Below are 26,022 nucleotides of genomic sequence, written 5' to 3' on the forward strand. Positions count from 1 at the left end.
AAACAAGCACTTTTTCTTGCATACAAAACCTTTTTGTTGTTGTTGTTTTGGGATTATATTCGGTTGTGGTCAAGACTTACTCCTGGCTTTCCAACTGGTAATCATTTCTGGCAGGCTCAGGGAACCAATGAGGTGTCAGGAATTGAACTCAGTTCAGCTGTGTGCCAAGCAAGTGCCCTACAACCATTTTTTTTTAATTTTTTATTTTTAATTATGAGAACAATGATGCAAAGAGGACAAGGTAAAGTTACAGTGAAAGAACAATCGCCCATAAACAGAGTTCTCAGGAGAAATCCCCTTGCTGACGCCTAAATATTGAACTTACAGTCAAAAAAACATTAAGAAAAATAAGGCAGAACCTATGTACAATTACTTTGTCCACAAGTCCCCAGATTGTAGGACATTATAACATTTCTTAGCAGTACACAAAGCAACCTAAAGCCATGAGATTTATGTGACTCCTTAACTTTGAAGGCATAGTATTTTTAATATTCATGCACATACATATTAGTTTAAGTTAACATCAAAAGTTTAAGAGTTTTTTTTTTAAGGGTTAGTCAAAAGAGCACAGTAAAAACGGTGTTAGAGTGGCAAATATTGTTTGCATGGACCCACCAAAATATGGGGATCATAGAAAAAAATAGCCTTGGTCTAAATACAAGGAGACCACTACCCCTGAAGTTTCCTGTCATAAGACCAACTCTAGGCTCCAGGCAAACTAGTTTATTCAATCCAAGTCATTGTCTGTAGTGCCAATACAGTTTTATTTTTCACGCAGTCCTATTGTTGGTATCAGGTTTCTGTATTAAAGATCCTGGAATCTGCTCATCCTACATTGAAGTCAGGCTGGTGTGGAATATCCTCTAGTTTCACCTCACAATTAAGGGGCAATACAGCAAGCCCTGTCCAGTAAGCAGGTCATTGTTCTTGTTAAGTCTTCTCAGTGTTAAGAGAAGTCTCTTTTGAGTAGATTGATGTCAGAGCAGCCCTACAATCATTTTTGAGATGCCTTTCTCCCAGCTGAGCTCACAGAACAAAGTCAACAGATTCAAGACACCGATTACCTCAGACCTGTGGTCTGGAGAGGGCCGGGACTCAAGGGTGGAGAATTGTAAACACCCAGAGATAAGGCCCCACTTTAAGTAACTTCCTGCTGAAGAATCGAAACTTAAGAGAAGAAGAAAATGAAACTGGGAGGGAAGCAAGAGGAAAAGGGTTTTGCAATTTCCTCTTCTGTGGTAGATGAAGAAAGGAAACCAAAGAATATAAAATGTCAAAAAGAAAAAAAAACCCACCCCCCAAATAGATGCAAGAACAAAAGAACATCCCCAGAAAAAAGAGGACACTCAAAAGAATGAAAAAAAAGAAAAGAAAAGAAAAGAAAAGAAAAATAGAAAAAAAAGAGGGATGCCCATGTATTGAGATATAAAGGGGGCTAAAGTGTCTGCATACCTGGAACTGAGCTTGATCCAGCAATGTTCCTTCAATGAAAATGAAAAGAAGACATGTCTGGTGTGAGGTTTGGGGTCCAGGTATGCTGATGGAGCCCAGAGGGCTTGGTTACATGGAGAGGCTCCCCCAGCTCAATTGTGGCATGTTGGACATGTTCCAACATGGCAGGGTTGAATTTTGAGGGTCCATCTCAGAGAAGATGCTTTTCAGTCTCCAAGATTGAGAGGCTCCATCACAGGACTGGAAGTCGGGGATACACAACTGTGCCACTTTTGGAGTATCTGTAAATATTATTAGGGGGCCCTGAGGAGCAGGAAGAGTTTGTTCTGAAACATCCCTTCAGTGGGTTCTGATGGTCTGGTGGTGTGTGTGTGGGGGGTCAGATCTGTGTGGCTTGCCCACTGCTGAGGTTGGGTGCACCTACCTGCATAATTCACTGAGATCTTTTCAGGCCTTTAGAGATTGTCCCCAGAACCCCACAGCATACCCAACACATTGCCTCTTCCAGGCCACTAGTGGTTCAGCTCACACCATGATTTTTTTTTCCCTCCTAAGTATTACAGAGATCTGAAAAGCTCAGGGTACATCTTTGCATGCAAGCTTGTGTTCTATGCACCTGCAGCTCTTAGAAACTCTGTGACCAGATGTGGGGGGAATGCTCCTCCTGGGAGCCAGGGATGTGCTGGGAGCCTAGATACCCCACCCCCAACCAGTGCAGAGTGCCTGGACCGAAGGTTGCAGCCACACCCCAGTTAGGAAGTGGGTGCCTGGGCCCCAGAGCCTGGGAAAAAGAAACCAAAGAAACTGAAAGGAAGGAGGCTGGGGGAAGGCAGGACCACGGGGACACCAACAGGGGAAGACCATGGATGTGTCCAGCACCCCTGCCGCTGCCCTGGACGCCCTCGTGACCCGCAGCCTGCAGCCGCCCGCTGCCTTCGAGTGTGCAGCACGGCGCGCCCTCGGGGACCTCGGGTGGGCACTGCAAGAGCACAGGGGCCACCCCGGAGCTGCTGCACCCTGGAGTGTCCTGAAAATCATCAAGGTGGGTGCTTGGGGGGGACAGGGCAGGGGTGGTGGCCAACTGAGAGCACTCCAGGTTCTGGGGTTCCAGGGACCAAGCTCAGGATCTGGGGTTCCAGGGGACCAAGGTCAGTTTCTGGGGTTCCAGAGGACTAAACTAGGGTTCTGGGGTTCCCAGGGACCAAGCTCAGGTTTGGAGTTCCAGAGGACAAAGCTCAAGTTTGGGGCTCCAGGGAACCAAGCTCAGGTTCGGGATTCTGGGTACCAAGTTTAGGTCCGGGGCTCCAGGGGACCAAGCTCAGGATCCAGGGTTCCAGGAGACTAAGCTCAGGGTCTGGGGTTCCAGGGGACCAAGAGGAGGAGTGAGAGATGACTAAAGGGAGCAGATTGCCAACAGACTCAAAATCCTATTAATGGCGTGACAGAGGGACCCTAAGGTGCCAGTTTTTCTTTCTTTCATTTTTTTTTTTTTAGTTTTTTTTTTTGGGGGGGGTCACACCCGGCGTTGCTCAGGGGTTACTCCTGGCTGTCTGCTCAGAAATAGCTCCTGGCAGGCGTGGGGGACCATATGGGACACCGGGATTTGAACTAACCACCTTTGGTCCTGGGTCGACTGTTTGCAAGGCAAACACCACTGTGCTATCTCTCCGGGCCCAGGTGCCAGTTTTTCAACCCAACTGGGTCTACTATTGTAAGGCAAGTGCCTTCCTCACTGTCCATCTGCCCCAACTCTACTTGATTTTTTCCATTCTCTCCTGCAGCCATTCTCACTTGTGTGAGTGGTAGCTCATCCACTGTTTGATCTGCATCTTCCTGATCATCAGTGGTGGGTGTATGTCTGTTTTGGAGAAGGCCTGTTGAACTTTTCTGGGCATTTTCAGATAGGGCCGATTGCTACGTGGTGGCGGCAGTTGTGGAGAGTAAACCCTATATTTGTTTGTTGAATTGGTGTAGGCACCAACCTGGTAGTGTTGAAGGACTATTCCCAGTTAGGGGATCACTCCTGGTAATGCTCAAGGACTGCAGTGCAGGGAGAAATAGGGCATGAAACCTGGGGCTCCCCCATGTAAGCAAGCATGGATACCTTTTGAGCTTTCTCCACAAAAAGCAAAATCTCTGGTTAAGTGAATTCAATTAGGGGAATGTAGACTCAAATAATTAACGATGGGGCTGGATGGCGATGGATGGAGGCCTTTGTGCTTAGGCCCCAGCCACGTGGCTTCATCCCCCATCCAGCCGGCGGGTCCCAGGCCCAGGTGAACGGCATAATGAAAACTCACTCACATGCAGGCATTAGGAAGCACCATCTTTATTCATGCCCTGACCACCACAGGTGTGTGGCCTATCTCATAACCTTTCAAGCATTCGGCCATTCTTAGCCCTGCATCTTATAATTCAGCCATCTTCCTCTTTGGGCTCCATGCTGGTCAAAGACCAGAACACAGAGGCCCAAAAGCCAGAGCGCCCAGCAGCGCAGAAAAGGCGCCGAAACCCCTCTGTCCAAGGCTTATCTAACTTTTCCAAGACCCCTCCCAGGAATGGGCGGGGTCTTGCAGGTAAGGTAACACCTAATATTCAGTTCCCAAGACCCCTCCCAGAAATGGGTGGGTCTCAGGTATCTACACCCAATCCAGGGTTTCAGATAGGTACACCAACAGGGAAAGACAGAGAATGTGTGGGTTTGGTGATTCATCTTTCCTGACAGACCCTTTCCTGGCCTGGTTTGTGGAGTGGAAACCATAGAAAAGGTTCCATGTTAACAAAATTCCATGCCAAGATTGTGAACTTCCTCCCATTTGCCTGGTCCCAAATGGAAGGAGCTGCAAAAAGGACAGGGTTGTTTGGGATTGGAGTGATGCCCACTGTGGAGGGAGGGACAGGTGATCTCCTTAGCTCGGGGAAGGGGATGTCAGATGTCGGGTATCGGGGGCCGGGCGGTGGCGCTGGAGGTAAGGTGCCTGCCTTACCTGCGCTAGCCTAGGAGACGGACCGAGGTTCGATTCCCCGGCGTCCCATATGGTCCCCCAAGCCAGGAGCGACTTCTGAGCGCATAGCCAGGAGTAACCCCTGAGCGTCACCGGGTGTGGCCCCCCCCCAAAAAAAAAAAAAAACAAAACCCAGATGTCGGGTATCAAATATTTGACAGAGGGCCCGGAGAGATAGCACAGCGGCGTTTGCCTTGCAAGCAGCCAATCCAGGACCAAAGGTGGTTGGTTCGAATCCTGGCGTCCCATATGGTCCCCCGTGTCTGCCAGGAGCTATTTCTGAGCAGACATCCAGGAGTAACCCCTGAGCACCGCCGGGTGTGGTCCCAAAACCAAATATATATATATATATATATATATATATATATATATATATATATATATATATATATATATATATATATATATATATTTGACAGAGCTCCAGGCTTGGAGCCAGAGGCTCCCCTAATAAAGCCAACATCCTTCCCCAAATGCTCAGGGCCATGGCTTTGCAAAATGAAGTACAGAGAAGTCAGGAAAGTTCTCCCACCTTCCATACACCGATTGCCAGATTTTGTAGTGATGCTGGGCAGAGGCTGTGGATGTTGATTCTGTCAGACCCTATGTTGGGTGTTTGTAGCTACCAACATGAGAGAATCAGAAACAGCCCCCTAAAAATCTCTCAGAGATACAGCCTGCAATTCTGCTCAACTCCAACTGCCTAGATCAGGGTTGCTCCGGCCTCCCACCTGACTTCCCACCCACTAAGTCATCTGTTGGCCATTGAACTGAAGGGATAGAATATTCTTTTTGTTTTGGCTTGGTTTTGGGGTCACACCCAGCAGCACTCAGGGGTTACTCCTGGCTCTATGCTCAGAAATCGCTCCTGGCAGGCTCAGGACCATATGGGATGCCGGGATTTGAACGTCCTTCTGCATGCAAGGCAAACGCCCTACTTCCATGCTATCTCTCCAGCCCAAGAATATTCTATTTTTTTAAACTTTTAATTCATTGATTGGTTTTTGGGCCACATCCAGTGGCATTCAGGGATCACTCCTGGCTCTGTGCTCAGAAATTGCCCCTGGCAGGCTGGGGACCATATGGGATGCCAGGAATTGAACCCGGTCCCTCCTGGGTCTGCTGAATGCAAGGCAAATGCACTAGTGCTGTGCTATCTCTTTGGCGCTGGATACAATATTCTAAACGAGTGTTTCTGCCTTCCCAGGGAGGTTCCTGGGGCCGGGGCACCGCCCTGAGGGGCGGCAGCGATGCCAAATTGATAGTCTTCCTGGACTGCTTCAAGACCTATGAGGACCAACAGCGTCTGCGGCCAAACATCCTTTGTGAGATGCGGGCGGTGCTGAAATGCTGGGAACAGGAGCCTCTTCCTGACCTGAGCCTGCAGCTCCCCCCATGGAACAAAGATGGGCCCGTGTGGTTCCAACTGGCGTCTGTAGGTCCAGAAAAACACTGGATGGACATTAGCCTGGTGCCCGCCTTTGATGCTCTGGGTGAGGAGGGCCTGGTCCATTTCAGGCTTTGGGGCCTCCAGTCCCAGCCCTAGGGGATCTGGAGAGTTCTTCCTGCCTTGAGTATCTTGGGGAGCCCGAGGGGCTGGGGGGACACAGTACTCTTGTGTCGCATCCGTGTTTGTGTCAGGTGAATGGTCTTCAGTTCGTGCCCACAAGAGGGCTGCTGGAGTCTCCACCTATGCCCCCAAAGCAGAGGCAAGTAGAGCAGCCCAGTGATGGGGTGTTCTGCACCAGGTCCGAATTGGCCAGATTTGAAGCTGGAGCAATAGCACAGCAGCAGGGCATTTGCCTTGCACAAAGCCAATACCAGACAGACTTAGGTTTAATCCCCAGCATCCTATATGGTCTCCCAGCCTGCCGTAGCACAGAGCCAGGAGTAACCCTTAAGAGCCACCTGGTGTGATCCAACCTCCCCCCCCCAAAAAGAAAAAAGAATTTGCCAGATCTGAGTTGTTTTCTGGAAAGGTGAATGTGAGATTTGCATCCTCACTGGCTCTTGGTCGCATGCAATGAAGCACCCCCAGATCCCACAGAAATGAGGGGGACCAAGAACTGTCTTACAGAATTAGGGAAAGGATCTGGGTGCTGACAGGATGAGTATAGAACAATTCTACATCTGTTGGGGTCTACCAGTGTTTGCTAACCTTATTCTGGTCTTTTTCTGTTTATTTTTTGTTTTTGGGCCACACCCAACAAGACTACTGGCTCTGCACTCAGGAATCACTCCTGGCAGTGCTCAGGGGACCATATGGAATGCCAGGGAGCAAACCCAGGTTAGCTGCTTGCAGCCAGACACCTGACCTGCTGTGCTATCACTCTCATCCCATCTTGCTCTGTTCTTGGTGCTGACTTACCATAAGGATGGAACGAAGAACATTGGGATGCTTTGGGAGATGCCTGATACACAGTGGTCCTGGCAAACATTCCTCCTCCCAGGACATCGCTAGTAATTAATATTGCCTCTACTGATTAAATAACTAACCCCCCAAAAAAGACACTTGAGATGTTTGGTCTCACAGGTCCCTAAGCAGCAGCCTACAAGGTCTGTCCTGTTTCATCTTTTCTTTTGCCAAATGGGCCATCGAGGCACAGAGACACCCAAAGTCACAAAGCCAGGAAGCAAGACAGGAGACATGGAAGTGACGGCGACTTGTCTTAACCCAGTGCAGCCCACCCCTGAAAGGTGCTCGCCAGGGCCTGTGGCTGTTTTCTGAGTCTGTGCCTGATGCTGGCCTGCTGTGATCTCTGGCAGAGGGTGGACTCTCTCTGTAAAGTAGGACTTTGGTACAAGGAAAGAGCAGATCCAGGAAAACTCACCACTAGCATCAGCAAACTTGTTATTGCCCCATCTAAGGCCCCAGAAGAACCTTTTGCTCTAGATTTGCCCAGTCTGTGATGGGAGGTAGAGGTTTTTAGGAGGCTGAGAAGGCCCAGAGACACCTCTCTCCAATTCTTGGCCAACTGGGCTGAGGCACAGTGCAAGGGCCAGTGAGGTGATGCAATGACTACTGGTTACCCAGGACCCCAGGTAGAGATTAGCGCACCGTGTGGTACTGGGGATCAAACTGGGGTTGGCTGTGTCCAAGTCTTGTGGTGCTAACTCCTGTCCTGTCTCTCAGGCCTTTGTGCAGTGGGGCTTTAGGAAACCCTCAGTAGATTTTAGTATCGCCTGCAGGAACCTAGGGATGGGCGCACCACTGGTTAGAGGGAGTTCTGACTAACTCAGCCAGGACCAACTCTCCTTGTCATAAAATGAGGGGGACAGGATCTCTCCATCCGGAAGGGCCTTCAGCCACCCCAGTGGTCTGCCTCCTGATACAGCCTGGGACACCAGTTCACCCATGCTAGGGTATCCTCACCCCCCCCCTCAAAAAGCTCTCCCTATACTGAGCCCAGCACCCGCCTGCCTGCCCCCTGAGCCCCACCCATCCTCATCCCCTGGCTATCACTCCCACAGGACAGTTCAACTCAGGCGCCAGGCCCAACCCCAGGGTCTACTCCAGCCTCCTGGACAGTGGCTGCCAGGGAGGCGAGCATGCGGCCTGCTTCACGGAGCTGCGCAGAAACTTCGTGAACACTCGGCCCAGCAAGCTGAAGAACTTGATCTTGCTGGTGAAGCACTGGTACCGAGAGGTGAGCCCCACACGTTGATTCATTGATGCCTCCCACTGGAGACTGGGCCTGCCCCATCTCCTTTTGGGCCTTGCTGGGAGTTCCCTTTTATTCCTTATTTTCTCTTCTCTTCTTGTTGATTTGCTGGTGCTCTTTATATATCATGGATACCACATCCTCTTTTTTCCCAAGCCTCAATTGCTTGGGCTAGTCTCTGTGCTTTCATCTTTGGGGGCTTTTTCAAAACAAATATTTGGATTTTCACGGGATCCTACAAGCCTACAGTTTTGTAAAGGGTGTGTGATCTGATTGATTCTCTTCACTGTCTTACCAAGAAAGAGGCAGGGTTTGCTTGTAGTCTAGTTAGGAACCAAAATAATGTGACATTTGTACCCCACCCTCCCAAACTTCAGTAATGAGCCCCTGGGAACTGAGATGTGCCTGGAATTGGTGCAATACCCAATTCTTCCCTCATTGAATCTTAAGGCATGATTTTGTTTGTTTGGGGGGTTTCACCTTGTCATGCTGGGGACTGAATCGGGGCTGTGCAAGGGCTTTGGTGTAGGGAGAGGGCGGGTCCGGAGCCAGGAAAACTCAGCAGCATCAGAAAAGCTCCTTCGAAGGCCCCAGATCCTCTGCTCCTGCTCTGTGAGGCTCTCACCGGCCCTGTGGTCTTTGTTTCTTATCACTCCTCAGGCCCTGGAGAGATGGGTCCAGCTTTCATTCTGCTGAGCCACTGATGCAATGTCTTGCACTGGGAAAGTTCCCAGCCTTCTCTGGGCTTCTTTCATCCGGGCACACATGAAGGAGATCACACTGTCACAGTGTTACCTGAGTTCCTTCTCCACTGCCCAGTCCCAACTCATATCTGGGGCTCAGTCTTAAGAGGAAGAAACCCCCAGTCTCCTCTCTGGCCCATCCCCCTGAGCATTGTCCTGCCTGCCTGCCTGCCTGTAGGTGCGGCCCCAGGGAGTCAAGAGGGAGCAGTTGCCGCCCGCCTATGCCCTGGAGCTGCTGACCATCTTTGCCTGGGAGCAGGGCTGCAGGCAGCCAGCCTTCAGCCTGGCCCAGGGATTCCGCACAGTCCTGGGCCTGATCCAACAGCACCAGCACCTGTGTGTCCTCTGGACCCTCCACTATGGCTTGGGGGACCCTGCCCTCAGCCAGTTCCTGCAGCGCCAGCTTCAGAGGCCCAGGTATGTCCTCGTTCCGGCCCCTTAGTGGTCAGCAGGTTTCCAGCTCAGGCGGTGGGGACATGGGGATTTGAACACTGCACCTGTGCGGGGCTGTCTCTGTGATATGTCACATGAGAACCCAAAGTGCTCTCCGCTGTATTACTGACTTCCTGTAAATGAAACTGGGGACCCACGGGCACATCAGGACCGGGTGTGTTCCTAGCTTCAGTCCCAGTGAGACAGCCCAGTGATGGTCCCGTTCAGACTAGTCTCTGTCCTCTCTTGACATTATTGGGTTTTTTTTGTGTTTTTTTTGTTTGTTTTTTTTTTGTTTTTTTTTTTTTTTTCGGACCACACCCGTTTGATGCTCAGGGATTACTCCTGGCTAAGTGCTCAGAAATTGCCCCTAGCTTGGGGGACCATATGGGATGCCAGGGGATCAAACCATGGTCCTTCCTTGGCTAGCGCTTGCAAGGCAGACACCTTACATCTAGTGCCACCTCGCCGGCCCCTCTTGACGTGATTGGACCTCACGCAATTTCCATCCTGCTTCTCCTGCTCAGCCTGTGCTTTGGAAGTCGGGAAACTGAGGCCCATAAAGTCAAGTCAGTCTGCATCTGCTGCCTCACCTCTTTCTGCCTGCAAGTCATAGGCTGGAGACTAGGTTCCAGGCACAGGAGCCCTGGTCCGGCCATCTTGCTAACCAGAACCTTCTGGCCTCTGGATCGGCAGGCCTGTGATCCTGGACCCAGCAGACCCCACTTGGGATGTGGGTGACGGGGCAGCATGGTGCTGGGATGCACTGGCCCGGGAAGCTGAGTCCTGCTTCGACCAGCCCTGCTTCCTGCAGGCTTCCGGCGGCTTTGTGCAGCCATGGGACGGGCCGGTGAGTGAGGGACTTGGGTGTCCCCCAGAATCTGCTCGACTGGTGTCTTCTGGGCATCTCCTGTGTGCAGGGCTGAAAAAGTGGGGGCCAGCAGGCCTGTGGGAGTCTAATCACAGCCATTCAGAGCCGTCCCTTCCTCAGGCTGGGCTGCCATTGTCCGTCCACCCCAGGGGACCCACCTCCTCCAGGGACCTGCTCACTCTACGGGACCCACCCACTTCTAGGGGTCCACCCAATCCTGGGGACCTGCTCAATCCTGGGGAAACATGTCCACTCCAGGGAATCTGCTTACCCCAGGAGACCCACTCCAGGGACCACCTACCCCAAGTGATGCACCCATTCCAGGGACCACCCAATCTTGGGGACCCACCCACCTATGGAGACCTGCCTCTTCCTCACCTGCACAGAAATACCCTAAGGGCTGGAGAGAAACCTCTGCTAAGGGTAATGGCTCCTGTACTACCTTCCAGGGCCTTCCAAGGGCCGGGTGTCCGGGTTTGGAGCACCCTATCCAGTGGGGCCAGGACCCAGGGAGCCGCGAGAACACCAGGAGCGGCCACACTGCAGGACGCTGCGCATCAGGCAAGCAAACTCCCCGCCCAGCACCCACCTCCAAGCTGGCCACCAAGGTCTCCCACTCCACGCCAGTGAGGAGCTCAGATCTGGGGCAGGTCCCAGCCAAGGAGCTGGACCGCTTCGTCCAGGACCATCTGAGGCCGAGCTCCCACTTGCAGAAGCTGGTGGGCCAGGCTTTAGATGCCATCTTGCGCCACCTCCGCCAACACAGTGTCCACAGGATTTCGAGAGCCTGCAAGGTAAGTCCACACTGGGGTCACTGGAGGGCGGCGGGACAAGTGCCAACCGTAGATGGCTCGGGAGGCCAGGCAAGTGGAGAGCCAAGAGGGACAGATGCAGGGCTGGAGAGATAGCACGGTGGTAGGGCATTTGCCTTGCACGCAGCCGATCCAGGACGATGGTGGTTCGAATCCCTCCCAGCATTCTATATGGACCCAGGAGCCTGCCAAAGGCAATTTCTGAGTGCAGAGCCAGAAGTAACCCCTGAGTGCCATTGGGTGTAACCGAAAAACCAAAAATATAGAAAAAGAGGAGTAGATGCACATCCACCTTTGAAGCCTGGGTCTGGTGGGATTTGGGGCTCAGAATGTCCCTGGCCTGAGGGGCTGGTGCTCTGTCTCTCTGCAGGGTGGCTCCTTCGGCCGGGGCACAGATCTCCGGGACAGCAGTGATGCGGAGCTCGTCGTGTTTCTCAACTGTTTCAAGGACTACAAGGACCAGCAGGCTCTCAGTACCAAGATCCTTGAAGAGATGCGGACTCAGCTGGAATCCATGGGGCTCCCCGTCCCGGGCCTGAGCCTTCAGTTTCTTGAGCAGCAGAAAGAACCTGGGGCTTTGAAATTCCAGCTTGTGCCGGAGGGCCCAGGGGTCAGCGTGGCTGTCAGCCTGTTGCCTGTCTTTGATGCCGTGGGTGAGCCGGGAGTACGCTCCGACCATTGCTCCTTGTCACCTAAAAACTTGTTTCTGCACTGGGGAGCTATTCCCCATGGTGCTTTGGGGACTAGATGGGATGCCGGAGATTGAACCCAAGTTGTCTGGTGCAAATCAACCGTCCTACTCGCTGCACAATAGTTCCAGGGAGCTGGAGCAATAGCACAGTGGGGAGGGGGGCATTTGCCTTCCACAAGGCTGACCCAGGTTCAATCCTCCACATCCCATATGGTCCACCTCCAAATCTGCCAGAAGAGATTTCTGGGCACAAAGCCAGGAGGAACCCCTGAGCTCTGCTTGGTGTGGCCTAAACCTTTCCCTTAAAACTGTTTTTAAAATAGTGTATTAATGGGGGCAGAGAGATAGCCCAACAGTAGTAAGGCCTTTGCCTTGCATGCAGCCGATCCAGGATGAACGGTGGTTTGAATCCCAGCATCCCATATGGCCCCCCATGCCAGGAACGATTTCTGAGCGCAGAGCCAGGAGTTGCCCCTGAGCACTGCTGGGTGTGACCCAAAAAAACAAAACAAAACAAAACAACAACAAAACGGTGTATTAAACGCGGGCACATTTAGTGATTGGAATGTCCACAGGGCCACTCAGCTCAGGCAGCAAGCCCGACCCCCGGGTCTACTCCAACCTCTTGGACAGTGGCTGCCAGGGAGGCGAGCACAAGGCCTGCTTCGCAGAGCTGCACAGAAACTTCGTGAACACTCGGCCCAGCAAGCTGAAGAACTTGATCTTGCTGGTGAAACACTGGTACCTTCAGGTGAGTCCCTTCCCCATCCCAGAAAGCAGCCACTACCATGGTAACTGCCTCAACTAATCAGCTCCTTCCCTGAGAAAATATCTCCCTTCCTTCGTGTCTGATTGGTCCTGACACATTATCAGTCCCTGCCTCTTCGGTCGGCTCTTTCTCCCTGGAGGCCCCTGGCAGAGAGAAAATTTTCCCCCATCGAGTTCAGTTCTTGCGTCTGAGGTGTCTGTTTCTCTCTGGTCCACCTGTATGTACCCCTCTGCTCTCACTGCTAAGGGCTTTCCTGTCCTTTCCCTTTTCCAAGCCTTTACTTGTGCTGTTCCTCATGGTGCATCTCATGAGCAACTTAGTCCAGATCCTGCCTTCCCTAGGAAGATGATGCTCTGAACTCTCTTCTGATGTCAACCCGCATTTCTACTTTCACTTAGTCAAACCCCTACCCACTGCACACACACACCCCACTCTGGCTAACTACTAGGATGATATGAGGAGACTGCAATGAGTATTTTGCAGCTCACATTTCTGGGCATAAAATCCCCACTTTACAAACTTGACTGGGGGCGGGGAGTTCCAGACAAAGTCCCAGCGTGAGTTGCTGAGTCTCACAGGGCGGGGGGTGGGGGAGAGGGGTGTCAGATAGGACAAGTCTCCTTCCTGGTCTCGAATTTCTCCCTCTCTGAAGCGTGTGGTCTTGGCAGCATCACCCAAGTTCTTTCTTGTCCCTTCTGGGATCTGGTTCTTTTGGGGGGAGGTTGGGTTCTTTGGGCCACATCCGTGGCGCTCGGGGGTTACTCCTGGCTCTGCACTCGGAAATTGCTCCTGGCAGGTTCTGGGACCATATGGGGTGCTGGGGATTGAACCCAGGTCCTTCCTGGGTCAGCTGTATGTAAGGCAAATGCCCTATCACTGTGCTATCACTCCAGCCCCCAGGACTCGGGATTTGGTTCTTAAACTTCTTTGTCCTCGACCGAGCACTAAGGGCCATGTCTTACCTGCAGAGGGCATCTCTCCTCTAAGACTCTGGTGGGGCTTGGGTGGTACAGGTCGCAGCTGGGACCAAAGGACAGTCCTCGGGTGCCTCTCTACCCCCCGCTTATGCCCTGGAGCTCCTGACCATCTTCGCCTGGGAGCGGGGCTGCGGAGAAGACGGCTTTCTCCTGGCCTGCGGCCTCCGCACCGTCCTGGAGCTCGTGCTTCAGCACCCACGGCTGTGCGTGTACTGGACGGTCAACTACAGCACCCAGGATCCAGCTCTGAGGACGCACCTGCTTGGGCAGCTCAGCAAGCCCAGGTTTTGGGGGGACCCTGTCACCCTGTACCCTGCACCCATTGTAGCCCAGAGGGATCTGGCCCAGAGGCAGAGGAGCCCCCAAATCAAGCCCAAAACACTTTTCTTGGCTCTGTAAAAGATCTTTTCTCAAAGCATAGGAACCCCAAGAGCTTCCTGGCCAGGGTAGCAGGTCGGGGCTAAATTCCAAGTGCTAAACACCTTCTCTCCCTGCCCAGCCTCCTTTAGGCTCTTCACTGACCCCCCAATTCTGTCCCCAGGCCTCTGATTCTGGACCCTGCAGATCCCTCCTGGAATGTAGCCCAGGGAGACTGGGAGCCATTGGCAAGGGAAGCGGCGGCCCTGAGGGAGCGGACCTGTCTGATGAACCCGGAAGGGACACCCGTGACCCCCTGGGATGTGATGGTAGGGAAGGGGCCCTCAGGTGGGCCAGCCCTGTGTCTGTGCTGTGTACCTGCCTGAAGCTGGGGGAAGGCTGTCAGGAACCCCTAGATTAGCTTTCTCCTTCCTGCTCCCCTTCTTTACTGGAGGGAGCAATGTCTCCACCCCAACCCCATTCCTCATGAATAGACCCTCCTCCCAGCATCCCTCTCAGGACCCCCACTCAAGACAAGCAACAAGTGCACACAGCTCCCAAAAACATAGGATCTGGGGCCCACACAGGTCCCCCTGCCCCAGGCCTGCCTCAGCACTTGAGCAAGGTTCAGAGGTTCCATGAGCACTGAGCACTGCAGGAGATGGGGTGACGGAGGCCAAGGCTGAGCGGTCAGACCAGAACTTGAACTCGGCCCTTGGCCCCTGGACATTCTGACCTTCGGGGTCACCCCGGGTATCGGAACTCCACCTCCAGCCAGTCCTTTTGGCTTCCCCCTGCAGCCGGCCCTCTTGTGCCAAACACCAGCAAGAGACCTGGACAAGTTCATCAGCGACTTTCTCCAGCCTGACCGCCACTTCCTGGCCCAGGTGAACAAAGCCGTGGGGATCATCTGTACTTTCCTGAGGGAAAACTGCTTCCGGGGTTCTCCCACCAAGGTGCTCAAAGTGGTCAAGGTAAGTCTCTGGTGTGGTCTCCCAGGGCCAGACCCATTATCTTCTGTGCAAGTGGCACAAGGCCAAGCTGAGCAGGGACACCAGGATGTGAAGGGCATGGCAGAAGAAGGGGCCAAAGGTGCTCAGTGATCTCTTCCAGCTGCCTGTAGCAGCTGGTTCAAAGGAGCAGCAAGAGAAAGTCCTAGATTCTGTTAGAGGAGAACCATGGATGAGAGTTTCCTTCAGGCATAGCTTGATCCAGGTTTTCTCTGTAATTCAGGGTTCAGCATCTACTCCCGCAGGTCTACTGTGTGTGATGGGCTTCGACACCCTCTGTACTTTCAGTATGCAGAACTCACTGTTCTAAAATTTCATGTGGGAATACTTGGCCATAAGCTCATTTTTGGAGACCAACCACTGAGACCAGGCGAGCGGGCATTGTGCTCTGAACGGCGAACTGCCCCACCTGGACTTGGTGGCTGAGTGGGGAAAGGACCTTACCGAGAAAGCCAAAATTGTGGGGCCTGGGTGCTCATAGACAGTCAGTTAACCCCTGTGCCGGGGCTAAGATATGCTCTAAGCAGTTATGGAATTCTGATGCAGCTCTGGAAGGAGTCCAGAATGTGAAGTGCTCAGCAGTTGGAAAAGACTCGGCCTGTTGAATTGCTGTGCGGCTATAAGAAAATGCCATCCCATCTCTGATCCTCAACTTCACTTAGGAAAGGCCACCAGCTCAGTGGGGCCCAACTGTGGCCCCACAGAGAGCCACAGAGGAGACTTGAAAACAGATACTGGTCACCAATTCCCATACCAGTCCAAATAATTCATTAGGGTCATTTCAGAAGGTCCCATTGCACACAGGCTCAAGGAAAGGGTCAAAAAAGGGAAAAAGTCCAGAGAGACAGAGCATAAGGGGCCAGGTTCAATCCCTGGCACCACATACTCCCTCAAGCACTGCAGAAGTCAGCCCTGAGCACAGAGCCAGGAGCCAGTCCTGAGCACAGTCAAGAGCCCCAAGCCAGCCTTGAGCATAGAGTCCCAGGGGTGCCCCTGTGCACGCTGGGGGGTCCCTCCACCTGACCTGTACCCCCCCTCAGGGTGGCTCTTCAGCCAAAGGCACGGCGCTGCGAGGCCGCTCGGACGCCGACCTGGTGGTGTTCCTCAGCCGCTTCCAGCGGTTCTCGGACCAGGGCACCCTGCGGGCCGAGGTCATCTCGGAGATCCATGCCCAGCTCCAGGCCTGCCAGAAGACGCAGCAGTTTGAGGTGGCCTTCGAGATCCCCAAGTGGGACAACCCCCGCGTGCTCAGCTTCTCGCTGACATCCCGGACACTGCTGGACCACAGCGTGGACTTCGACGTCCTGCCGGCCTTCGACGCGCTGGGTGAGGGGCCTGGGTGTGGGGCGCATCGTCATTGCAGCCCCTTCCTGCAGAGGGGCCGGAGGAAGGGACCCCTCTCCCTAGATCCTACAGGGGTGGTCCCTGTGAGCTGCCCCCCAGCCACCATGGCAGTTCCAATTTCATCATGATTATGACCTTGAGCCTTGAGTCAAGGGCATCTAAGCAGGTGGCTTTCAAGAGTATGGCACCAGCCCAGCCTTGATTTTTTAACTTTTTTTTCTTTTGGGTGGGCACACCCGGTGATCAGCTCAGGGGTTACTCCTGACTCTGCGCTCAGAAATCGCTCCTGGATCAGGAGACCATATGGGAGATCAGGGATTGAACCCAGGTCCTTTCTGGTTCAGCCATGTGCAAGGCAAGTGCCCTACTGCAGTGTCACCACTCCAGCCCCCAGCCCAGCCTTGAGGCACTTGAGGCCCTCCATGCCATCGGGGCTCAGTCAGAAATCTTTTGGTCCCAAAGATTAAGATATGAAGCACTTTAGGGGCCAGAGTTGTAGCACAGTGGTAAGGCATTTGCCTTGCACGCGGCTGACCCAGGATGGACACGGGTTCGATTCCCAGCATCCCATATGGTCCCCCAAGTCAGGAGCAATTTCTGAGCGCAGGGCCAGGAGTAACCCCTGAGTGCCACCAGGTGTGGCCCAAAACAAACAAACAAAAAAATGAGGACATGAACTGCTTCATAACTCCAGTTTGGGGCTTCAACGTGCTCAGAAGGAAGAGCCTGGATCCTGGGCTCCCTCCTCTGGGAAAAAAAAGTGGCAACACAGTGTTAGGGGAGCCAGGCAGACACGTCCCCCAAGTCTGCTCTGCTTCTGGGTTCCAAGGCAGGAGGCCAGGATCCCAGGGGCCCGCTGTGAGCACAAGGAAAACATCTCAGGGTCCCCAGAGGGAGTGAGAGAAAGTGAGTGAGTGTTGGACCCAGACCCATCGCGGCAGAGATTAGCTGGGCAATGGGGAGAGTGGAACAGGGAGATGGGGTGCTTTGTGACACAGACAGGAATGCACACACCCCTACCCAGAGAGTGATGGCCTGCCTTCTTGCACCCCCATGTCCAGGCCAGTGGGTTCGGGGCTCCAGGCCCAGCCCGAAGGTCTACACCGACCTCATCCAGAGCTACACCAATGCCGGCGAGTTCTCCAGCTGTTTCACAGAACTGCAGCGAGACTTCATCGAACCTCGACCCACCAAGCTCAAGAGTCTGATTCGCTTGGTGAAGCACTGGTACCAGCAGGTTCGGCCTGGGAGCCTGGTACGGGGAGGTTGGCAGTGGCTTCTGGAGGGACATGATGCAGGCTGGGACCTGGTAATGCCCCCCGTATGAATCGACCCCTCTTCCTCCGCACCCACAGTGCAGCAAGATGCCCAAAGGGCGAGGCTCCCTGCCCCCGCAGCACGGCCTGGAGCTCCTGACGGTGTACGCATGGGAGCAAGGCAGCAATGACCCGCAATTCAACATGGCTGAGGGTTTCTGCACCGTCCTAGAGCTGATCACCCAGTACCCCCAGCTCTGCATCTACTGGACCACCAACTACGATGCCAGGGACCCCACCATCGGCACCTTTCTGAAGCAGCAGCTGCAGAAACCCAGGTTTAGAGGACAACACACACACACACACACACACACACACACACAACACACACTGTCCCCAGGTTCCCATCATGTCCCTCCTGTCCCAACTCTTCAGGTCCCAGATGAGGGCAGGACAACCCCCTTTCTGGACCTGAGCTTCTTTCTAGAAGCAACTGGTGGCCCGTTTGCAGAGGGGACTTCCAGGTGAAAGGTTGGGTGCCACCCACACTTTGAACTTCAAGGAGCTCATGACCCTTTCATGCTGTAATATGTCCAAAAAAAAAAAAAAAAAAAAGTCTGGGGCCAGAGTGATAGCACAGTGGTAGGGCATTTGCTTTGCATGAGGCCAACCCAGGATGGATCCAGGTTCAATCCCTGGCATCCCATATGGTCCCCCGAGCCTGCCAGGAACAATTTCTGAGTGCATGTCTGCCCTGGGTGCAGAAAAGAAAAGTGGTACTTACGTGTCTCTACCCCAACCCTCCAGTGTAGCACTGGAGTCTGAGCCCTGCCCCTGTCCAGTTTGGAGAGGGACCCCTAGGGACCCCTAGAAGCTGTAGAAATAGTAAGACTAACTCTGGAGGATCACTTGCAGGCCTATCATCCTGGATCCGGCTGACCCGACAGGAAACCTAGGCCAGAATGCCCGCTGGGACCTGCTGGCCAAAGAGGCCAAGACCTACATGAGTGCCCTCTGCTGCCTGGGCAAGGACGGCACACCCATCAAGCCCTGGCCCGTGCCAGTGAGTGCAGGAAGGGAGGGCTGAGTCTTCCCCAAAGGTCCCAGTCCCAGATACAACCCAGAACCTTCCTCTAGTCTCAGCAACTGCGGTAAATTTGGGGTGAAGAATATCTTCTCTCTCTTCCCCTAGGCTGCTGTGTCTGTGTGAATCCCAGAAAATCAGTGGTCATATAATGAAGAGATGGACAGCAGCAATTGAAGGATTCAGGACCATCGGCTGGAACCATGTACATGTATGAGAGAGACTGTGAACGTGGCGTGTCTCTCCAGTCCAGTCTCCCTGCTCACGTCCTGCCTCCTAGGCCTGCCTTCCTTCCTGACATCTGCTCTGCCACACAACTCAGCAGAGCTTCGGGGACCCTTGTTCTGGCCGGCAGCCCCCAGACCACACTGTTCTTTGCCTGTCTCCTGAAGATGCATGCCAGGCACCAGCTACCCAGAGTGGTCCCCAGTGTGGGATTCCAGCCTCTTCATCCTCTTGGACCTCCTCCAAGCTCTACCCTCCCTGCCCAGCTTTCCTCCTCCCCAGCGTCTCACTGCCCATCAACCTTCGAGCTCCCTTTTGCTGAAACTGACCCCTGACATCACACTGGCCTCGCCTTCCTTTATCAAAGAACTGCTGATGGTAATGGCAGCCACAGTTTCTGTGTCTGCGTCTGAAATATTCTGAAGAATGGATGATTCATTGAGATGAGCAAACCGCTCATCCATTAGTGATGTCTGCCATGGATCAAGCAACCTACACATCCAGTGATATCTGCCTTGAACAGAGCAAGCTGCTTATCCATTAGTGATGTCTGCAATGGATCAAGCAATCCATCAGTGATGTCTGACCATGGAGGAGGAAGCTGCTCATCCATTAGTAATGTCTGACCACAGACTGATAAAGCTCCTCATCCATTAGTGATGTCTGCCACAGACAGAGCAAGCTGCTTATCCATTAGTGATGTCTGCCTTGGGCACAGTGAAGGAATGCACAGGAGAGGTGAGATGTCAGGTTTGCAAGCAAGAACTTCTCTCCTCCTCCTTCACTGTGTGTCTGGGCTACATAGGACTCTGGGCTGATCTAGCAGCAGAATTACTTTCCCAGATCATATTTGTTGGTCTGCATGAATAGGGAGGAGTGGGGACAGGCGTGTTGTGTGGCTTCTGCCACAGGACCCTCAGTCTGATGTCTCTGAGAGGATCCTACACCCTGTTTGCCGCTTTCTAGGCTGATATCTTGTTTTTGTTTTTATTTTCTTACATTTCTGCCTTCCCTCCTGGCACACAGGAAGCATTCATGTGTTTTTCCTGGAGCTCAAATCCAAACTAGCAGTGCTCAACCTGCTTGTCCCTGCTCCCTAGCGCCCACCCTATCTTCTCTCCTGCCCACCAGCACAGCGGAGGCTCTCTGCGTCCAGGTTCAGCAGAGTCTATAGGATATGACAGTCCCCATCTCAGCTTTGAGGGGACATCCTGGTAACAAGGACACCCTGGGACATCCTCATTCTTAGTGAGGTTCTTAAATTGGTTTGTACATTTCCTGCTCACCCTAAAAATGCCCACAGGTGCTATTCTGTGCAACAGGTCAATCTGGTACTAAAATCCTTATGGATCAATGGCAGGCATTATCAACAATGATGCCTGAACTTGCCGTGCATATGGCCAACTTGGGTTCAATCCGTGGCACTGAATATGGTTCCTGAGCACAAAACCAAGAGTAAGCCTTAAGCACTGCCTGGAATGTGGAAAAAAAGAAACAAAAATTGTAGACATTGTATGTGTTATAATAAAATGAATAAAATCTTTATTGGAAAAAAATACCCTGCAAGAAAAAAAGGCAAGAAATAAAAGAACTTTGAAATAAAGCTGGAAGAATATTAAAATACACTGTAAGAGCCGGAGCGATAGTACACCAGTAGGGCATTTGCTTTGCATGCAGCCAACCCAGGTCAGACCCCGGTTCGATTTCCATCATCCCATATGACCCCTGACTGAGCCTGCCGGGAGTGATTTCCGAGCACAGATCAGGAGTAACCCCTGAGTGCCACCGGGTGTAACCCCCAAAAACAAAAATTTTAACTTAATTAAATACACTGTAAATTAGCTCTTGTATGCTTGCAGCCAACCCCAGTTCAATCCCCAGCTCCAATTCTCCAACCACTGCCGATGCAAACCTGAGATCCACAAGCATCACCAACGTGGCCTCGGTAATAATCCCTGACCCCCTCAAGTCCAGGCAGCACCACATTCCTGTGTTTACCTACCAGTCCTGTCAGGTGGAGGAGACCCAATGATCCGAATTCTCACACAATTTGGTCTTGTTAGAACGTTAAAAAGCAGGACAGTGCACCCCACACTGCAAACAAGAGACCCAAACTCGCCCTCACGAGAGTTTCCCGGAGCTGCCACCAGATGTCAGTAGAGCCGCACATTCCAAAATAAATTCCTTTTTCTTTTTTTCTAAAAAGATAAAATAAAATAAAACCCCGTCACTTTCCCGGAAAAGTAACCTCCGGGGAAACTCTTAAATTGCTTTCTTCACTAAGTCACAGCCTGCTAACTAAACTGACCTACTTTCGGCTCTAGAGCTAGGCTGACTCCATTTCCCTCTTCAATCTCTTTCCAAATCAGAGAATTACTACCCATCTCCCCTGGGCCTTTTTTTTTTTTGGGGGGGGGGTGAGTGGGGAGTTGGGTTACACGCGACCGAGCTCAGATATTCAGTCAGTACTGGCCTGCCAGAAATCACTTGGCTTAATTTTACTAAAAGCACCCCTGGGGTGGGGGTGGGGGGTGAAGGGGACTCAAGAACCACCTCTGCTGGTTCAGTGCTCTGGAGGTGCTAGTGGGGGCACCCTGGACTCCCTCATATCACCCTCAAGTTCCAACAGCACCCCCTTCTCATTTCCCATCAACAAGTGCATCTTGCCACTCGTATTGATTTTTTTTTTTTTTTTTTTGGTTACCCCAGCGGCACTCAGGGGTTACTCCTGGCTCTGCACTCAGAAGTCACTCCTAGCAGGCTTGGAGATCATATGGGATGCCGGAATCCGAACCGGAGTTTGTCCTGTGTTGGCCACGTGCAAGGCAAACACCCTATCACTGTGTTATCACTCAGGCCCCAACTGTATTGATCACAAAATGCACTTTCCCCACACCCTTTGTGGGAGTCACCCGACACCACAGTCTGCTAGTTCAGTTTGGCCTTGGCCCCTCCTGCAGGTGGTATGCTGGCCTGGGCACTAAATCTCTCCTGGAGCCAGAGCCAGAGCCCAGAAGGAAGTGTTTACCTTCCTGGCACCCCCTGAGCACTGATAGGAATAATTCCTGAGCAACAGAGCCAGAAGTAACCCCTAAGCACCACACATAAGGTATGGGTCCCCCCTCCAAAAAAAATTATTTTCTGGCCCATCATGTATAGCATATTGGTTTTTGGGGTCTCTCCCAAGAGTCCCACCCCTCTAAAACACCTGTAGGTGTTCACCTAATCCCCGAGTGTAGTTGGGGGTGTGTCGGCCTTTCCACTTCTGGCAGGACCTTAGGATTCACATTTTCCTCCCAAGCTAGAAAGACAAGAAAGACCAGAACTCCTTTGAGTCCTGCAAACGCTGTCAGAGCCCTCAGCTCCTCCCTCCCTGGAACTGACGAGCTGGCACTGACCTTTAAACCTGGGTTCAAAACAGATCAGACCTGCCGTGCCCACTTTGCCCACCTACCTGAGGATCTTTACACCAAATCTGAAGGCTTGATAAGGATAGAAGGATAGGACTCAATGCTTTATTACAGCCGCAGGGTTTGGCTTTCACAGTACCAGCCTGGCTGGTCTCCAGGGCCCAGCACTGCGTCCAAAGCCAGAAAGCAGCTGGAGAGATGCGACAGCTGGAAGGTGCTTGTCTGCATCTGGCCAAGTCTGGTTCCATCCCTGGCACCTCATATGACCCCTGAGCAGGGCAGGATGTAATCCTAGAAACACCAATCAATGCTGAAGTGGCCTTTCTGCCCCCGACCAAACCCTACAAGTTTCTCCAGGGAGGGATCTTGTGCATTGGGAACAAGGGCAGGGGTGGTCATGCAGAAAGACCAATGAAGTTTATTTTTTGGGCGGGGGGTCAGATGGTTCCTAAAGAAGAGGGGAGCCCTAGGGGACTCCAAGGGCTTCTCCTGTGACATGCCCCAGGAATGAAACCAACCAATCCACACTCCCCATAACGAACCAGGATGGGGCTCCCTGACTGGTGGACAAAATGTTGCATTGTGGGAGCTATTGCACAGTGGGGAGTGCATGCAGCCTACCAGCCTACCACTTCCTGGCATCCCATATGTGTCCCCAAGCCTGCCAAGAGTAATACCTGAGCATCACTGGATGTGCTCCCCAAAAAAAACAGCTACAACAACAAAAAGCTGTGTCATGAGGACCACACACTATGACTAGATCCAATAACCCAGTATCCCTGTATCCTCTCACCTGGCTGCTTGTTCACTTGTTTGCTCCATCTATGGAGTCTCTGGAGAGTCTTTCCCCCGAGTCATGAGACTAAATTGACAAACTGGAAGCAGGAGTCCCTAAACTTGAACTACATCAAATAGAAGTTATGGGTCCAGGTACCCTGCTAGCGGCTTGCAGCTAAAGGGAGTACAGCCTTTGGGGACAGCTTGCTGGTGGATAAAACCAGTAAATAAAATGATGATATGATATGGCGGGAGGGGGGATGGGGTCACTTCCCAAACCCACGCAGGTGCCCACACTGCAATTTATGTTAAGCTACACATCCAAGCGTGAGCCATCTGAGGTACACCTGTGAACAATTGGGGCATTCAGAAGGGAAGGACAGACAATGGTGGGGGGGACCCTGGTTGGGGGGATACCTGGGAGTGAGTCATAATCCATTCAGCATTTTGTTTGTTAATTTGGTTTGGTTTGGAGGCCGTACAGGTGGCACTCAGGGGTTACTCCTGTTTTTGAGCTCAAAAATTACTCCTGGCAGGCTCAGGGGACCATATGGGATGGTGGGAATTGAACATATTATATCTGAGAATATATATTACATATTGGGAAGAATTTTATTATGTATAATATATCTTATTATATATTATTGTATATATATTTTGGGGGGGGTTTGGGCCACACCGGTGATGCTCAGGGGTTATTCTTAACTATGCATTCAGAAATTGCCTCTGGCTCAGGATACCTTATGGGACACCAGGGATCGAGCCATGGTCCGTCCTAGGTTAGCCGCGTGCAAGGCAAATGCCCTACCACTGTACCACCATTCCAGCTCCATATTATTGTATATATTATTGGGTATTGAGAATAAATGATCTGTTGGTTTTCACGGCTTTTTCACCTCAACTGGCTCCCAATGTTTCTACCTCCTGAGATTTGCCTCCTTGTGAAATGCCCTTGTGATGGCAGCTGTGGTGTGGGAGGTCACTTCCAGGTTTAGGTGCCAGAACTCCACTCTCCGTGTACCCATGCTTCTGTGTTCTGTGTCGCAGGTCAACAGGGTCTGCGGTGCTGTGAGCTGACCCACGTGGAACATGGAGGAAAGAGCCCAGTGGAGAAAAAGGGAGGGAGGGGACCCCAGACCCTAGTCCTATCAAATCCGGTCTCCTTTCAGACCCCTTTCGCCTCCTAAAAGGCGTGTCCCCAAGTACAGCTGTGTTGAGGCATTAACATACAAAGTCAGCCTTGGCGCATGAGTCCTAGTGAGTCTGCTTCATATGGGTGTCCATAGGAATGAGGAGGTCTTAAGGAGGTCACCCCCCAAGTGCTCAGTGGTGGGGTGAGTGGCTGGATAAGAGGGTGTGTGGGGGCAGCAAAGTGTCAACCTTGGAGAGGAAGGAAATTCAAACAAGCAATGGATGAAGTTTTGAGGGCCTCTGTTCAGTGAAATGAAAAAAGACCAATGCCTGTCATACTGTAAAGTAAGAGCCAGCTATCAACCCCAAACAAAAGTATTACCCAACTTTCTTTTTCCTAGCTTCTTTTATTTTGTTTTGTGGGGGCAGACCTGGTGGCATTCAGGGGTTACTCCACCCAGCTGTGCTCAGGAGTTATTCCTGACTCTGTGCTTAGAAATTGCTCCTGGCCATTGAGACTAAAGGCATCTTTAAGGAGGAGACAGCACTCTCCAAACAAGTGGAAGCAGAGATAAACAGATGGGACTACATTAAGCTGAGAAGCTTCTGCATCTCAAAGGAGATAGTACCCAGAATACAAAGGCCACCCACTGAGTGGGAGAAATTATTCACCCAATACTCATCAGATAAAGGACTAATATCCAAAATTTACAAAGTACTGACAAAACTATACCAGAAAAAAATAACTAACCCCATCAAAAAATGGGGAGAAGAAATGAACAGTTTGAAAAAGAAGAAAGGCAAATGGCCAAAAGGCACATGAAAAGATGCTCAACATCACTAATCGTCAGGGAGATGCAAATCAAAACTACTATGAGGTACCACCTCACGCCACTGAGATTGGCACACATCACAAAAAAGGAAAACAAGGGGCCGGAGAGATAGCATGGAGGTAAGGCGTTTGCTTTTCATGCAGAAGGTCATCGGTTCGAATTCCGGCGTCCCATATGGTCCCCCGTGCCTGCCAGGAGCAATTTCTGAGCATGGAGCCAGGAGTAACCCCTAAGCACAGCCGAGTGTGACCCAAAAACCACAAAAAAAAAAAAAAAAGGAAAACAAGCAGTGCTTGTTGGGGATGGGAGAGAAAGGAACTCTTTTTCACTGCTGGTGGGAATGCCGTCTAGTACAACCTTTATGGAAAGTGATATGGAGATTCCTTCACAAACTGGAAATTGAGCTTCCATACGATCCAGCTATACCACTCCTAGGAATATACCCGAGGAACACAAAAATACAATACAAAAATCCCATCGCTATTTACAATAGCCAGACTCTGGAAACAACCAAGATGCCCTTAAACAGATGAATGGGCTAAAGAAACTGTGGTACATATACACAATGGAATACTATGCAGCTGTCAGGAGAGATAAAGTCATGAAATTTTCCTATACATGGATGTACATGGAATCTATTATGCTGAGTGAAGGAAGTCAGAGGGAGAGAGAAAGACACAAAATGGTTTCACTCATCTATGGGCTTTAATAAAATGAAAGACATTTTTAACAGTATCTCAGACACAAGAGAGATGAGGGCTGGTAGGGGCAGCTCATGACATGAAGCTCATCACATAAAGTCATGAGTGCAGTTGGAAAGATGACTACACTGAAAACTATCATAACAATGTGAATAAATGAGGGAAGTAGAAATCCTGTCTCAAGTACAGGGGTGTGGGGTGGTAGGAGGGAGATCTGGGAAATTGATGGTGGGAATGTTGCACTGGTGAAGGGGGGTGTTCTTTACATGACTGCAATCATACAACTATAATCATATTTGTAATCACGGTGTTTAAATAAAGATAATTATTTAAAAAAAAAGAAATTGCTCCTGGCAGGCACTGGGGACTATATGGGATGCCAGGGATCAAACCCAGGTCCATCCTGGGTTGGCTGTGTGCAAGGCAAATATTCTACTCTGTACTATCACCTAACCTCTTCTTTTGATATGTAAAAGCCCA

The 26,022-nt window shown here is 51.7% G+C and overlaps 1 protein-coding gene across 1 annotated transcript; it reads left to right on the plus strand.

The window, feature by feature from the left end:
* Window positions 1-2,314: 2,314 nt before the first annotated feature.
* Window positions 2,315-23,949, plus strand: OAS3 (2'-5'-oligoadenylate synthetase 3). The gene is made up of 18 exons (XM_049787771.1): window positions 2,315-2,494; window positions 5,665-5,950; window positions 7,929-8,104; window positions 9,041-9,279; window positions 9,991-10,144; window positions 10,615-10,959; window positions 11,348-11,630; window positions 12,244-12,419; window positions 13,451-13,698; window positions 13,956-14,100; window positions 14,572-14,745; window positions 15,822-16,107; window positions 17,187-17,362; window positions 17,481-17,719; window positions 18,297-18,444; window positions 18,973-19,068; window positions 20,754-20,842; window positions 23,925-23,949. The coding sequence occupies exons 1-18, from the start codon at window positions 2,315-2,317 to the stop codon at window positions 23,947-23,949; spliced, it is 3,465 nt and encodes a 1,154-aa protein (XP_049643728.1).
* The last annotated feature ends 2,073 nt before the right edge of the window (window positions 23,950-26,022 follow it).

This window comes from Suncus etruscus, chromosome 15 (genome assembly GCF_024139225.1).
Source record: "Suncus etruscus isolate mSunEtr1 chromosome 15, mSunEtr1.pri.cur, whole genome shotgun sequence".
NCBI lineage: Eukaryota > Metazoa > Chordata > Mammalia > Eulipotyphla > Soricidae > Suncus > Suncus etruscus.

Coding starts and splice junctions, on each gene's coding strand:
- OAS3 (XM_049787771.1), top strand. CDS start 2,315: ATGGATGTGTCCAGCACCCCTGCCGCTGCCCTGGACGCCCTCGTGACC. Junction 2,495..5,664: donor GTGTCCTGAAAATCATCAAG/GTGGGTGCTTGG, acceptor CTGCCTTCCCAG/GGAGGTTCCTGGGGCCGGGG. Junction 17,363..17,480: donor TGAAGCACTGGTACCAGCAG/GTTCGGCCTGGG, acceptor CCGCACCCACAG/TGCAGCAAGATGCCCAAAGG.